Below are 16,431 nucleotides of genomic sequence, written 5' to 3'. Positions count from 1 at the left end.
CTTGTGATTATCAGGCATTCATGTCTAAGAAGTTAATCTTGCAGGTCCAGTTCATCCAGCACTATTTGAACTGTATTAGTTGAGACTGAGTATTAATACTATATGTACACCAGTGCTAAATGTATCATCTCTACTTTGGCTTGTAGTGCAAGGCACTAACAATGCCAAGGTCATGTGAACTATGTTTTGGAATGTTGGCAAATTAATAAATGTGAATGTCTTTTATATCTTTCTCAATGTGCACTGTGTTAGCTGTTGATTTCAGAGATCTCGCTTTTTTCTTTTTGCATGAACGCATTTCCTCCATACTTCATTATTCAGTTAGTTTGACTGTGGCTATTTGCCCTTAGGCTAAAACAGCTAGTCCATTCACATACAAAGCCTTCATAGAAAGGAAATAGCTACACAGAGATTCTGTATTGAAGCTGCTCATTTACTGATCTAGTGTCATCTAGACACATTTATTATTAAAAACAAAGCTAAACTCAAGTCAGCTGAAAGCTCCAGCAGTCTTTCCTTTGGTTGATGATATGTAGCGTGCAGTGATGACAGTCAGACCCCACCTCCGGCTGGCCCAGCACACATCAGCACTGTATTACTGACTCTGCTGTGTGGGAAATGAACTTTTATGATCTCTGATTTATTACCTGCATCAGTGGCTCTGAAACGCCCCAGGATTGCTTAGAGGAAAACTGGAGGGAAAAGCCTTCAGTCTGGGTGAGAAATCAAATCTACACCACCGCCCCCCCATCTACCACCCTCCACACAAATCACTTTTGCTGCTGCTCACTCACTCGGGTTTGTGTGTGTGTGTGTGTGTGTGTGTGTGTGTGTGTGTGTGTGTGTGTGTGTGTGTGTGTGTGTGTGTGTGTGTGTTTTTGTGTGTGTCTGTGATATGAAGGTGTTTCTGAGCACTCACATGTACAGTATGCAGTGATGTGCAAAATGGACAGTTCTAGCATATGTTGTGCATTAGCATGAACTTCATAGTATTTCCATGTGTGTGTGTGTGTGTGTGTGTGTGTGTGTGTGTGTATATATATATAAATTATACATAAATAGCTTTTATTTAGTTTTTTTTAATGTAACAATCATTTTTAAACAGCAATTCATTTATTTATGTTTTTGCATGCTGACCTTTTTATTGGCAGTATTTTCACAATGCCCAATCTCTCTCTTTTTTTCACATGCATTTCATAAGCTCCCAACTCAGCTAAATTATTTCTTTCTTCTGTATTGCTGCAGATTCAGCAGCGGCACAGCACTGCTCTGAAACTCGGAATATATTTGCACTGGAAGTGGCTAACGTCTTGATTTAAGGTGCTGAACTGTACATTTGTCTCACAGCAAGTGTTGAGATCATAAATAAGACACCCTCTTAAACACTGAGAGTGACCTCTTATGAATGTCACTGAAAACTAATCAAGTGGTGTAGAAAAGTTCACGGAGCACGCAGAGAAAAAAAGAACAGGGAGAAGCCAGCAGAGGGCACATAAAAGTTTAAATATACAGGTCTAACGTGGTGGGAATGACCAAGGATGTTTTTTAGTTGGATCATCTTGTATCTAGAGGTGCAGTGAGAGTCTGTGGGAGTGTGGAACGTGTTGAAATTCATGATAGTAGACCTTTAGGTGATAGAGGATTCTGTCTAAAACTGTTTCCCTTGTAAAAAGACATGTTGGGGGCATCTGGGAGATTGAAATTGTTTGGGATTGGTTGAACAGCACTTACAAAATATACTGGAACCCCTATTGATAGACTGCTTGAGATTATTAGTACATTGGTGAGGCTAGATAATTTAATAATTGATCACATTTTGTATATCATATTCTTTTGGTCACTGGTAAATAAAATATATTCATTGATACTCTTTGAGACTTTACTGCCTGTATGCAGCTGCTCAGTCCAGCTTTGATGGGCATTCGCCTTCACAACTTAATTTGGAATGTCAGACAGGCTTTTTAGTGCTCACATCAATGCATTTCACAGTCGTGTGTACATGATAATCTGTTTTATGCTGAGCTGCTTGCATGTCTTTAGTAATCTGGATGAGTGTCTATTGAAGAAATAGAAGGATTTAAAGCCTCTGGAACGAAACACAATGGCTGCAGTTTTTTGTTTGAATGAATAGTTTGCACACTCATTCACTTTTTTTCTGTGGTGCATGTTAAAATGATATTTAAAGAACACTAGATTGGAATCAAACACAGTTTTGATTAAACTAATGTTTTGGACATTTATATTGACGCCATTTTGGGGTCTGAAAAACCAAAACTTATGATAATTTTCCATAATACAGCAAAGGCAGTAGTTTTAACAATGTTGCTGTATGTACCCGAATGATTTCATAACATGAAAAAGAAAAATCTTTTCATTTTTATGATAATATTGTAATGTAAACATATCTTAAATTACATATAATTCCCTCATCCAATCACAGCCGGGTCATTTGGAGTGCATTGTGGTCTTCCTGAGACATTGGTTAATTGAATACAAGACTCATCTAGTCATAATAATGAATGACATATAAGACATTTACTTATATATGAGCTCGGCATGGCAGATGGCAACAGGAAGCACTTTGAATTGTAACCTAATAACAGGATACTGACAGTGAGGATCAGTAGCTCTTCAACAGTCATGTTACTGTAGCTGTATCGAAACAACATCTCTATCTGAAGTGATAACACTCAGTGCAGTCCACACCTATGTCACTTGACATTAGGATAGATAGGAAGGACATGTAATGTATGTTTGTGTTTTTAAAAATCTATTCCTGGTTGTTCATTCCATGTGAATCTGTAATAAGTGTGTGATTTGTGCAAGTCACTACACAAGGCTGAAACATATTTAGATATGTGTCCGCTTAAGGCAGAAAGAAACCCTGACAAACACGTTTTCATCTCTGAGTAAGACCCTGACTGGCTTGATAGAGGTGTGAGAGTAGAAAAATACATTTGTGCGCAAAAGTTAAAGGGACGTGATTTGTGTATGTGTGTGAGCGAGAGAGAGGAAGATGGATGGAAAGCGTTTGACAGAGTCTGTTTGAACCGAGAGCTGCTGTGGAGGATTACGGTCCCTCTGATCAGAGCGAGCGAGGAAATAGAAAGAAGGAAAATGGGAGAGAGAGAGGACAGGCAGATGTCAACATGTCTCTCAGATCCACTGGATTTGTCTGGCCGGCATTTGGTCTCAATCCATTGCTTTGAAATGCCACAGTTCGGGGAGTTTTGATGAATTCTGTAAATAACTGTGTAAGTTTGATATGTGTAAACATCAAACACCATATCAGTTTATGACAAGTTCACAGCATCAAAATGATCATAATATACTAATTCAAATGGAAAATTAGTGCATTGTTGGTGATAACACTTCATATCAAAAGTTGAAGATAGCGTCATAATATAAAAGGACTAAATGTACTGCATATAAATTTTTAATGCTACACATGTAGTAATATGAATCAAGTGACAGTAAAACTGATTCACAGTAAAAGTAGGGATTATTGCACCCAGTTGCTGGTTAAAGAAGGGTATAAATGGAGATCGGAGGCAGCTCCAAGTGGCTTGGCCTTGAGCTCCACATGGGGTGTACAAAACCTGGAGTTCAATATTGTGGTTTGAGAATGTTTAGACCAGGGGTGCTCAATCCTGTTCCTGGAGATCTACCTTCCTGCAAATTTCAGCTCCAACCCTGATCAAACACAACTATACCAACTAAAGCTGCGGTCACACACTGGACTTTTCTCCCTATAGACTTGCATCCATACGCACATGAATGTGTCAGACTGGAAATGCAGGCTCATGCGACAGGTTTCGCTGTTTACTGCGTTGGAAAGTTTAAGCTTGATAAACTCTGACCTGCTAAATCGTATCATGTGATTGCGTGAGACTTATCAAAGATCAAAACATGACCTTTCTGGACTTTAAAATATGTGGAATATAAATATATAAATATATGGACCAATCGCTCATTTTTTAAAAGGTCTAATAATCATCTTGTTTAATCCTGCCGGTTTCACAGCGACGTACAACAAAATTTTGCACGCACAAACTCTATTGTGATTGCGGCATAAGTCAGATCTGAAGGAGCACTTGGTAATTACAAACAGGTGTGTTTGATCAAGGTTTCAGCTGAACTTTGCAGGAAGGTAGATATCCAGCAACAGGATTGGGCACTCCTGGTCTACACCCAACCTCACAGTAACCTAATGCGATTTATTAATGGCTGTTTCTCAATATGCGTTCTTCAGCGATCTTGTGTTCTCGTGAAACGGCATCATCAACCACCAATGTTCAGTTCCAAAACTCAAGATCGCAAAAACAGAGGACGCGTGAAAGTTCCTGGATGCGTTCGAGTATGTGTTGATGCTGACTTAAGCACCAAACTTGCTCGAGAAAACCCAGAAGTCATTGCGGCTCACTAAAGGAGGTGGGAAGCACAGCATTTTGCATAGATTTATTATTAAAGTTCAGAGATATAACTTATTTATCTTAGGAGTTTCCCTAAATTAGACAGTCAAAGTAAACATTACCATGAAAATCTTTAAAGGCATGAACACATTAAGGGAGTTTATTTGCTGAAATTCGTATTAAAATCGGTTTTATTTGTGTTGTGCAAAGTGTATTTGTAAGGGTTTTGTGGGAAAGGGGGAAAGCAAAAAAAAACATTATATGAATGCTGTAATGTTTGAATAATTTCCAGTTAAAAATACATGAAGGTCATGTGACCATCAGGACAAACGCAGGATTTCATTTCACACAGGACGTGTTTTCTGTTCTCGCGGTCTCCTGAGTTTGTTCTTCTGAGGTGACCTGGCATGACCGGTCTTCGCAAGGATGCAAGTCTGTTCTCTGCGTTTTTGGAATTGAGAAACAGCCAATGTCTATCTACCTACACCACCTAAACCCAATCTATTGTGGCATAGGTCCCTCCCACTTGGAGGTCACCCGGTCTACTTACGATGTAATCCCCCCCACTTGGAAGTCTCTGGGCTGCAGCGATTCCTACTTGACTGTTTGAGGAAAATAAGGGTTTCTTAAAAAGACAGAATAATCATGAGTAAGGTCTTCTGTTTTTGTATGCTTTTGTACAGTTACAAATCCTCTCCCCATATCGTTACTACTATTATTTTGAGTCTAATTTATTGATCAACAAAGACCGTACAGAATATATCTGTCAAGTAAAAGTCTGATGCAGTTGCACTTTATTCGAATTCAGTTTTGTTTTAAATGACCTTGAAAATTAAGTTCATTATTTTTTATTTTTTTGTTAAATGTCCTTTTCATTACTCTTTCCGTTCCATTACTTTTTCCGTTACACTTTCTTGAGAGCATCATAGTCCCATTACATTTTTGTTGGGGCGTATCCCCTTTGCCTTCATGGAGAGCTATAGATAATTAAAAACCTTTATCTGCCTGTGCTTGGTTTGTAAACACAACTCCTTTTCTTTGTGGCATCCTTCTGTCACCATCTTCCTTCATACCCACATCAGGGATGAATCCCTCCATCTGTCCACAGAGGGATGAGGAGCGCAGGCTGTGCTAATGAAAGTCGAACAGGAGGATGTGTGCATAAGCGCCAGTGTGTATGTGCGGGTGTCAGAGTACGAGATTTTGTGACATGCCGTAATCAAAGTTGAATTGCACTGTTCTGAGATAATGCTCTTAGATCAGGGAGGATAAATTCGGGATTGCTCAGATGCCCTTGGCCCCTGCCTCCTCCCACACGCATCTGATGAAATTCAAGGTCGAGTGTTTGCAAAGCCTGGAAAGGCTCCAGTCAAACACCCTGGTCTTAGATGAATGTGGGTGCTTATACTTTGCCCATTGTTTTTTTTTGGACCATTGTCAATGAATTCAGCCAACTGCTCTGTAAGACCTTCACTTGACCTCACTTGACACCTAGAGGGCCTGGAATCTTCTTGTTTTTCAAAAATGAAGAATTATCATGAAAATATAGAGTCTACCACTGCCAGCAGCAACCCACCCAACTTGAAGCCAGGATTTAAGCAGCCTGGTGTCATCTCAGTTTGCCATACTGGAGCCCAGTGTGGAGCGTATGGTGTTTGGCAATTGGTGCACATTTTAACCAGAAGGCTATGAATGAAACAGCCTGAACGAGGAAACATAGCCTTCTTACAACAGATCCAATCTGATATGTCAGAAGACAGTGTATGAATGCAAATGGACCCACACTGATGCTATTTGAAGTATTTGAAGACTAAAATCAATACACCTGTTTTTTTCTTACGAAAATAGCTCTTTCCAGCATTATAGTCCAGTGTGCAGGCACTTTCAAAATGTCTTTTACACACAGTTGTACATTTTTATTGTTATTGCTGTGTAAGTCTGATTATATGTGCTGGCTTTCTGGAGGCACAAAAGGAATTGCATCAAGTGAGACTTGCTTTGTCGCAGTTTTATCCTAGAAAGACAAAGAATTGGAATGAGAAGCATGAATATCCAATTATTTATCAAGTCACACACACAGCTTAAACCCTAAATGTGCCATTTCCTCACATTCCCAGAGATGCTGCATTGTGTGTGTGGTATTAAACATGAATTCATTAGCACTCTTTGATGTGGCTACTCAGCATGTGGTCTCCAGTCCATGTTTGTGTGTGAGTGTGTTAGTGTGTGTGTGTGTGTGTGTGTGTGTGTAACAAACATTCTTTCCAAAAGAAGGACTGGTTTTCTTTTGGCAGCATAGTGGAGTGTTGGAGTACCACCGGCCTGGAGGTCAACTCTTGTTCCCTGTTCAAGATACAGGGAATGCTGTATCCTATCCAACTGCTAGTGCCCTAAAGCAACCTACGGGAAGATGCTAAAATAATAAACCACTGTTTTTGGATGACATTGCAGATTAGCTGATCTTAAAGCTCAGTGCTAGATGCCTTTTAAATATTTTACCACCATGGATTGGCATGGATTCTTGCTCCGAGCTTCCAACCATGCACAGAAAAGCCTCTAGCAAACCAAACCACAAGTTTTTTTTTTTTTTTACAATGCTTTAATATCTACGCATTGCAATTTTATTGTTGTACGAGACATAGCCTAACACATAGTAAACATTCCACATGTCCATTGAGCTATGGTGTACGTATGGAGATTGTGGTTTTAAATCCTGGTTTATTGTTTTTTACTCTTCTCTCCATAGTTTCCCAGCTTGTACATGGGAATACTTAATAGGAAGGATGTTCATTTATCCTTTGGCTTCTGTTTGAACCCACCAAAGAGTCAGAATGTGTATTTTGATTCCGATTTACAATACCACAGTTTCCTTATGAGTGTTTTTGCCTTGACCCACATCTCCCTTCTCTCCTACTTTAAATGTAATCGCTAGTAAATGATACCTGCTGTAGTGTTTTGAAGTGGTTCTTTTCTAGAATTTTTTATCAGAGAACATTATCCCCCACTGCTCAGATTGCACACACTACTATATTTCAAACCATTCCCTTCCATGCACCCAAACACAGATGTGGTAGGACCATTCTCGTGCAAAATGGAAAGTGTACCGAACCCTTTATTACTCTCCTATGCCTTTGAGTGGGCTAACACTCCCTCCCTTAGTGCGTCTCTGCTTTCTGTTTCAATGGCTAATCATTACTGTGGACTCCATACCCTTCACTCTGTATAACGTCTTAATGCCCACTACAACGACTAAGCAGTGATTTTCACATCTGCTGTGAACCACAGCAGTTAAGTGCCAGCCTAAAATACCAATGCTAGTATGCTCTGCAGCTAAAAATACAGTGTTTATGTTGTATGCACTGTCCTGTCTATGCTCTATATATTAGCATTTGTGCCGCTCAACACTACAGTCAAAAGTAACTTTTTTAGAGGAGGATAAAGAGCAAACTGACCCCCCCCCCCCTCTTTTTTTTGTGCAGTCTTTAGCAATTCTTTTTAATTAGCCCTGTGGTCCACTATTACTCACATATTGCAGGCATGACTGTGAGCTCTGCTACTCCTTCAGCTGTGTCAGCAGGTGAACTGCGCTATCTGGAAAGATAGGAGAATATCGGCAAAGCATGCAAATAGCATACCGAGGGGAAAATCAATTAGAGGGCCAGAGGTCCGGCTGTGAGGTGGGGCACAGGCAGAGAAACTGTGCCCATCCTAGCTGTTAACTCCTGGGGCAAATGCATTATCCCATTGATAATGGCATCCATTCATGCCAACTGTGCAAGCTCCTAGAGTGCCCTTTTCCACCTCTCTTTCTTTTTGTAATTACTCATGCACTTTTCAAATGGCTGGAAAACTGTCATGTGGCTTTAACAATTTGTCTACTGAGACCATGCTCTCCCTTCCTCTGTTGAGAATCTTTTGTGGAAGATACAGTGAACGTGAATCGTGTATTCTGTTTTCATTGTTGTTAAAGCTAAGTCTAATATGCTATTAAAGTATCTTTAATGCTTACACTATTCTGTTATTTCTCTCTGTGCAGGTACAGAATGTCCCCAACTTAACAAGAAGCCTGAATACTAAAACAGAACACAGAGTGAGCAGTGGACAGAGAGACACTCTTCCCCCAAGGATCCAGGACAATGGCTTTTCACAATAGGAGATGGAACTTTACTTTTTCTTGCTGCGTTGTTGTCTTGTTGCTTCCCCTTGTGGCTGCAAGACCACAACAACCGTCAGCTGCAACTAGAGTACATGAGGAATACAGTACGTTTCGGGTGGAAAACACAGAATGGACCTTTAACCATCTTGCGGTGGACCACAGAAATGGGAATGTGTATCTTGGGGCAGTGAACCGCATCTACAAACTCTCACCTGGACTGGACATACAGGTGTCACATCAGACCGGTCCAGATGAGGATAACCGGAACTGCTACCCACCCCGTATAGTGCAGCCTTGTAGCGAACCCCTTACGTTGACTAATAACGTCAATAAGATGCTGCTCATGGACTACCGCGAGAACCGGCTGCTGGCATGCGGCAGCTTGTACCAGGGTATTTGCAAACTCCTCCGCCTGGATGATCTCTTTAAACTTGGAGAGCCCTTTCATAAAAAAGAGCACTACCTTTCTGGCGTCAATGAGAGCGGCTCCGTGTTTGGGGTCATCGTGTCTTATGGTGATGCCTCGCCTGATAAGTTGTTCGTGGCCACAGCTGTTGATGGGAGACCAGAGTACTTCCCAACAATATCCAGCCGTAAGCTCACCCGGAACTCCGAGGAGGATGGGATGTTTGCCTACGTCTTCCACGATGAATTTGTTGCCTCTATGATTAAAATCCCATCGGATACATTCACAGTGGTACCAGACTTTGACATCTATTACGTCTATGGGTTCAGCAGTGGAAATTTTGTGTATTTTCTCACATTGCAACCTGAAATGGGCGGAGGACCGACTACAGGGTCATCCTCAGCTGGGCGTGAACAGGTGTACACTTCTAAACTAGTTAGACTCTGCAAGGATGACACTGCATTTAACTCCTATGTTGAGGTTCCTCTTGGTTGCGTTAAGGGTGGGGTAGAGTATCGCCTTCTACAGGCAGCCTACCTGTCCAAAGCAGGAACCATTCTGGCACGTTCATTGGGTATAGGACCTGATGATGACATCCTTTATGCCGTGTTCTCCAAAGGACAAAAAAGGAGGCCCAAAGAGTCATCTCAGGAGTCCGCTCTCTGCGTGTTCACTCTGAAAGAAATTAACGAAAGAATAAAGGACCGGCTGCAGTCATGCTATAAAGGAGAGGGAACCCTCGATCTGGCCTGGCTCAAAGTGAAAGACATCTCGTGCAGTAGTGCGGTGAGTACATTCAAAATCACAACACCCCTGCTTACCTGTCCTTAGCAGAACAAAACCGCTCGTGACAGTTACTATAGTAACACACTATGATTTAAAATGATTGCTTATGTGAGCGTTCAGTGTTAGTCATCAAATTGTACACAATTTGAAGTTGTTGAAACAAGACCATTCAAGTTTTTACCAGAGCGTAGGGCTAATTTGGGTCAAATAAAGGCACATGTATGAGGTAGTGCCCACTAGCAATACAATACCACTTTTGATAAATTACCACTAGCTGTGCTTATAACAAGCCTTTTGACAACACAGGACAAGGTATCGAAATAAAGTGACATTTTTAATGGTTTCCTAGAAACTGACTGTTATGAAAGCAAAAGCTTGTATTTTAAGCTGTGGGTGTTTGGGCTAAATGAATTGGAGAATTTTTCATTGAAGTTATAGTCTGCATTTTAAACCAATGCATGCCGAGGGGCAATGATGTTGGTTTTGTAGTCGGCACGCCACATTTTTTGGAATGTTTTTTACTTTGTATTCCTCTTCATTTATTTCTCACAGCAGTGACAACATAATTGCTGCCATTTTGACTACCAACTTACAGTATGTCTAGTTCCAAACAAAATCATTCATTTGTTACAATAGTTTTCACTCAGTTCCGCACAACAAGGTTACAATGTTTGTCACAAAGCAAACCTTTCAGACCTTTAGATAAAACACAGCTAAGCTGTAGAAAAATGTACTGCACAAAGCACTCAGTAACACAACCAATGAATTTGAACTCCATTTAGAAACATCAATGCTGGTTAAATTGAGCCAGGTTAAACGCTATAGAAAAGAACGAGCTGTTCAGGCATTTACAAGAAATATTTTGTAACAATAGCATGGCAGTCAGTAACTTTGTAGTAAATCTGTATACTATGATATTTGCCATTATATTGTGATTGTACGATTTCGTACCATACACAAGTTTTTTCCTGATGTGTGGACAATATGTGTGTAAACTGAGTGAACACACACTCAAAGACACTCACACACAAGAATAAATGTGAAGCAGACTGTAAGAGAGTCGTGATAAGTCTACGGTTAGAGAGGGAGGAAGACAGGGAGTTATGTTGAGGAATGGTGCCATTTCTGCATGCACTGCAGTATGGCCACTGCAGCATAAATTAAAGAGAGAGCGTCACAGCGAGGAGAGAGAGATGGATGGTCTGCGTCTCCTCCTCTGGTAACTATGGCTACTAGCTCCTCATTTAAAAGCCAGGCAAGTGTTTGATTGGGGAAGTGAAAAACACAAGTGAGCTCAAACACATTACATCTGAGACTGATAAATGCTCTGTTACTGCTTAAATTATCCTGATAACTGATCTCGGAAACAAATAGAAGCACATTCATGCACTTGTACCAGGGTTACTGCTTAAATTATCCTCTCTGCGAACTGATCACAAAAACAAATATAAGCACAACCATGCACTTACAGAGGCGTATGAAAAACAAAGTGAAATAGACACTTTAATACATAAGCACATATTAGGTACGATTCATCATGATTCATGTATGTTTTTTTTTCATTTGGGATTCACAGTATACTAGTTTTGAGTTTATAAATATATGTAATTTGTTATTGGTGTTTAAATGTATTGGGTATTGGGGTTTTTTCAGGGCAGGGCGATTAATCGGAAAGTAATCTAAATCGACATTCAAAACCTATAATCAATCAAATATTTCTAGGTCAATTTTTAAAATTACTTTTCCGACCGCGTGTGGAGTCACGTGACTCTGCTCTGTTTACTACACATTGCAACGATGCGCTGCAATGACAAGTGTGGAGAGTCGTGGGAGAGCCCGTTTTATCGAGTGTTTACAAGTGTTGAGCTCCATATGGAAACTTTTGTTTTGTGTTTACCTTATGATTAAAAAAGTTGTTGCACATCCGTTGGTTCCCGATGATGGACCCATTCTTGAGGCTTACTTTGCACTACATTGGTAATGATTGGAAGCTGCACCTAAGATGATTTGAGACGGTATAATATATATGAGCATATTTACTGTACAAAACCTTTCACTGAACTATAAGGGCAAAATAAAAGAAATAATAAAATAATTGTTCATTAATCGTTATCGAGTTAAAATATTCAATTATCTAGATTTTGATTTTAGGCCAAACCGCCCAGCCCTAGGTTTTGTCACACTTTTTGGTAGATTTGTGATGGCCAAATTCAATTATTAAGTTAAAATGTATTATTGATTCATTTATTCATTCATGTTCCTTCAGCTTAGTTTCTGTTTCAGAGGTCGCCACAGCGGAATAAATCTCCAACTATTATAGCATAGGTTTTACACAGTGGATGCCCTTCCAGCCGCAACCCAGTACTGGGAAACACCATACACTCTCATTCACACACAAACTCATACACTACGCCCAATTTAGTTTATTAAATTCCCCTATAGCGCATGTCTTTGGACTGTGAGAAACCGGAGCACCCGGAGGAAACCCAACTAAACAAGGGGAGAACATACAAACTCTACACAGAAATGCCAACTGGCCCAGCCGGGACTCAAACCAGCAGCCTTCTTGCTGTGAGGCGACAGTGCTAAACACTGAGACAAAATTGCATTGGAAATGGTCATATTAAATGTTATGGCAAGCTGTTTTATATGTAATTAATTATATAACTTATAATATCTTTACTTAAATTATTAAACTAATGACTTTAGAGATATGCTCTGACAAAGACTACTTCTAACCAATTATATTATAACATTATGCCCTTTATTTTATAACATGGATCAAATAAAACATAACCTACATTCCTTTTGCTGAATATTCTGTTTTATCTGGGAATATGGTACATTTATGGACGTTAAATGCATTATGAATGCTGTTTCATGTTGTCTTTCTCAGTAAGCAGACTACATTAGGTATAAAGCAGCTTCCAAACACCCACAGGCAGAAGGAACATGGGCACGATCGCGCTGACTCACCTATGAATAAAAGCACACGCTCATAGACGGATACATTCAGACACTCTTGTTTTTCAGCAAAACACCCACAAACACACACATTCAAAAGCCTCCCAGGGCTAAAAAAGAATGGCATATCTGTCGGGCTGTTCTGTGACTGAAGCTAAACGCTTTTGGGCTGCGGTATTCCTGAATCCTCGCTCAACGGGACCATGTTGACGAGATAAAAAGTTCGGAATGACAGGAGTGAGAAAACGATTTCCAAACCTCGGGTAGATGGATGTTTTGCTAATATCTCTAGCGTGATTTTACAAGAATCACAGTTGTTGGTCTCAGATGGGTTTATGTTTTCAATAATGTATGAAAAACTCAGTGCTGCAGAGTTAAAATATTGCATATCATCGTTCACAGAGGACGGCAAACATATACAAGCTGCTTTTTACAAACCGAGAATCGCGAAAGAAAAGAAAAATAACGGGAAGCTTTTTGACTTCCCTGATATGAAAGTCTAATTAAGTAAGCGGAGACGCTCTGTGAGATCAAGCAAGCCCCTCTTCATGAATGCGAAGATAACGTTCTCTCAATATTCAGCCCTCTGCAAACGTTACATCAACATGACATGATAGTAATGCAGGTTCGGTGAAGATATGAAAGTGATGTATATCTTAATATCCTCTCTGTGCCCTCTGCAGACGATAAGGATATTATGCTGTGAAGAAAAAAAAACCTAGCATAATGTAAGCCTGGATCATATGAGATATATCTCTAGTTCTGTCCAAAATTCAGCTCTTTACTAGCAGTCATCGTCATGGATCATGTGCAGACAGATGACATGGATGAATAGCTTTTTTATTATTTTAGATGCATATCGACAATAGAATAGAAAAATATGTATAAATGATGATCTAATCATGCTGGGACCTAACAATGAGATTATTTACCATGAGTTCTATAAATTGTTTTTGGATTATTCAATTTTAGCTGAATTGTTTCTTTCTTAACTTGCTTTTCTTTTGATGTAAACGTCCATAGGACACATGTGCCATGTTTATGGTGCTGTGTCAACTTCGACTTTGTAAAATCCAAAGGTGACTGCATTCATCCTGTCAGTGGCTTTTTTTTTCATCACTTTAGAATTATAAGGTTCTATCTGACATTTTTGTCAAAATTGAGTTATTTACAATATCTCAAAATCATTCAGAATGCAGACAGAACCTTATAATTCAAAGATGACATTTTGTCTTTTTTTTTTACCGTGATAGGTAAGGGTGTAACAGATAACAGTTGATTCATGATTCGTACGGATCACAACCCACGGTTTGGAACACACATGACCCGCAGATTAATACATTTTGTTTTACTTAGATTAATTTTGTAACGATCACAGAGAGATCGCCTCTTGCATCATTCAAATCGCATGTATGAAAGCATTTAGGCTTTCCTGTAAAATATAATGCTGATGGAAGAAGTTGTGGTAGGTTATTGGTGATGCAATGAAGCAAAGGTGTTTTCTGTCACTACTTGTTTTGCCTGCATTAATGCATTCAGTGTAAAATGCACGATTAACCATTAAAAGATCGGGATCTCAACACCCACGCAGCATAAATTATAAATGACTGTAATTTGCATATGTTTATGAATTCTTCGAATCGCTGCATTCAAATCTGTGTTTGAAAAACGAAAAAATCAAGAAAGAAATTCAGTCTTTAGTCTTTTAAGTTAGTTATGAAGTTACAAACAGTCAAAAAACACAAAAGTAATGGAATAACAGTTTATATTACATTATTTAACCAATAGGTGGTGACAACCAGCCATCAAAAATTTATTCATTCATTCATTCATTTTCTTTTTGGCTTAGTCCCTTTATTAATCTGGGGTCGCCACAGCGGAATAAACCGCCAACTTATTCCGCATATGTTTTATGCAACGGATGCAACCCTTCACTGGGAAACATCCATACACACTCATTCACACACATACACTACGGACAATTTAGCTTACACAATTCACCTATATTGCATGTCTTTGGACTTGTTGGGGAAACCGGAGCACCCGCAAGAAACCCATGGCAACATGGGGCTCCAACATGCAAACTCCACACAAAAACGCCAACTGACCCAGCCGAGGCTCAAACCAACAAACATCTTGCTGTGATGTGAAAATGCTACCCACTGCGCCACCATGCAGCCCCGCCATCAAAAATATACCACTGAATAATTCTTCAAAAATGAAACATCTAGCAATAAACTGTGAGGTTTTATGAGTGAATAACTGAATCGTTTATTGAAAATGAGACTAAAAATAAACATGGGTTGTACAAATTATAATGTTAGATTTATACATTTAGCGTTATCAGCAACAGTGAACTTTTTCACAGTACTGAATATTTCACAATTTATCTTTATTTAGCTGATTATTTCATCATTTTTATTTTTAATAAAATTAAAGCTTCTAAGTTCTGTTTGTTAAAACCAAGTGTCCTGCAGTACTGTTTTTGTAATAAATGGAAAGCAAATTACATTTGTTTGCTCCCCTTTTTGGGTGATCCGAAAAATAGTCCGATCCATGACTAAAAACATAATGTGATCCGAACTGTGAGATTTGTGATATGTTACACCGCTAGTGATAGGATATCCCATAACTACTATAGTTTTACAGTATAAATAAGTAGATTTAATATGTGCACATGTCAAGTGGAAGCAGAAATGTATTTGCAGAGGCAGCAGCAGTGCTCTTTGCTTTGCTGACTCTCAAGCTCTTCGTTGCTCTTTTTCTCTCATGGTGTGTGTTTTTTCCCCAGTTAATGAACAGATGAGAAGACCTACTGCTCATTAGGCCAGTCAGACTGCATGAAGGGGCACTGTTAATGTCAAACATGATGCACACACACGCACACACACACACAAACTCACAAAAGAAAGGGTGCATTTCACTATGTGAAACAGACTAGCCATCTTCATCAGTTCATTAAAACAGACTTAGACTAAATCTTTCTAGCTGGTGGTAATGAAGTCATCTCTCACATGTATGTGGAGGCGTGGCATGTCACACACAATGGTCATGCTGTCACCCTCATTAACAAGAGATTGGGTCTCTTTGAAATATGCAGCTCTGCGTGACAAGTACTTATTTATGTTGCATGCCCAGATGCAAATGTAGCTCATCTGTTTATTTATTGAATTTTTTAAAAATGTAATACGTATTTATATAAATTTAAACTTTAAATATGTTAATTTTTAATTATTATTTTTTTCATTTAAGCGTATTTATTTGTGTGCATGTTATTAGTATATTGTGTTAACTTTCATTTTTGCTTAATGTTTTTAATTTATTTGTGTATTTTTTTCATATTTGTGCATGTTTTTATTTATATGCGTGTAATAGTTATTTTTCCATTCATATGCGCATTTATGTATTTGTCAATTATTTCATGTGCTTACTGTATTCACATATTTTTGTTTATTTGTTTTAGTATATTTGTGTATGTTTTATTAATTTGTGTTTATCTGTGTTTAATGTAATTGTTTGTTTTTTCATTTGTATCTATTTTATATAGTGTTTTGTATAGTTTTCATATTGATTTACAATTTCGATTATTTTATCATTTGTGCATTTATTTATGTTTGTATTTTCTCAAACTGCGCAAATATTTTATTTGTTTGTGCTCATATATACAGTATGTGCGTTACATATTTGGATGTGCTGTTTATTTATTT

At 38.9% G+C, this 16,431-nt stretch overlaps 1 protein-coding gene across 3 annotated transcripts in view; it reads left to right on the top strand.

Moving 5' to 3' along the window:
• plxna4 (plexin A4) overlaps positions 1-16,431 on the top strand; it is a 236,645-nt gene that overhangs the window by 25,580 nt on the left and 194,634 nt on the right. For 2 of the 3 annotated variants that reach the window (XM_087246098.1, XM_087246097.1), the window contains one exon: positions 8,449-9,760. In XM_087246098.1, the coding sequence (XP_087102224.1) occupies positions 8,549-9,760 (1,212 nt within the window). In that variant the 5' untranslated portion in view covers positions 8,449-8,548. 3 annotated transcript variants of the gene reach the window in all.

This window comes from Danio rerio, chromosome 4 (genome assembly GCF_052040795.2).
Source record: "Danio rerio strain M-AB ecotype USA chromosome 4, GRCz13ab, whole genome shotgun sequence".
NCBI lineage: Eukaryota > Metazoa > Chordata > Actinopteri > Cypriniformes > Danionidae > Danio > Danio rerio.
This window is presented reverse-complemented; position numbering and strand designations above follow the sequence as displayed.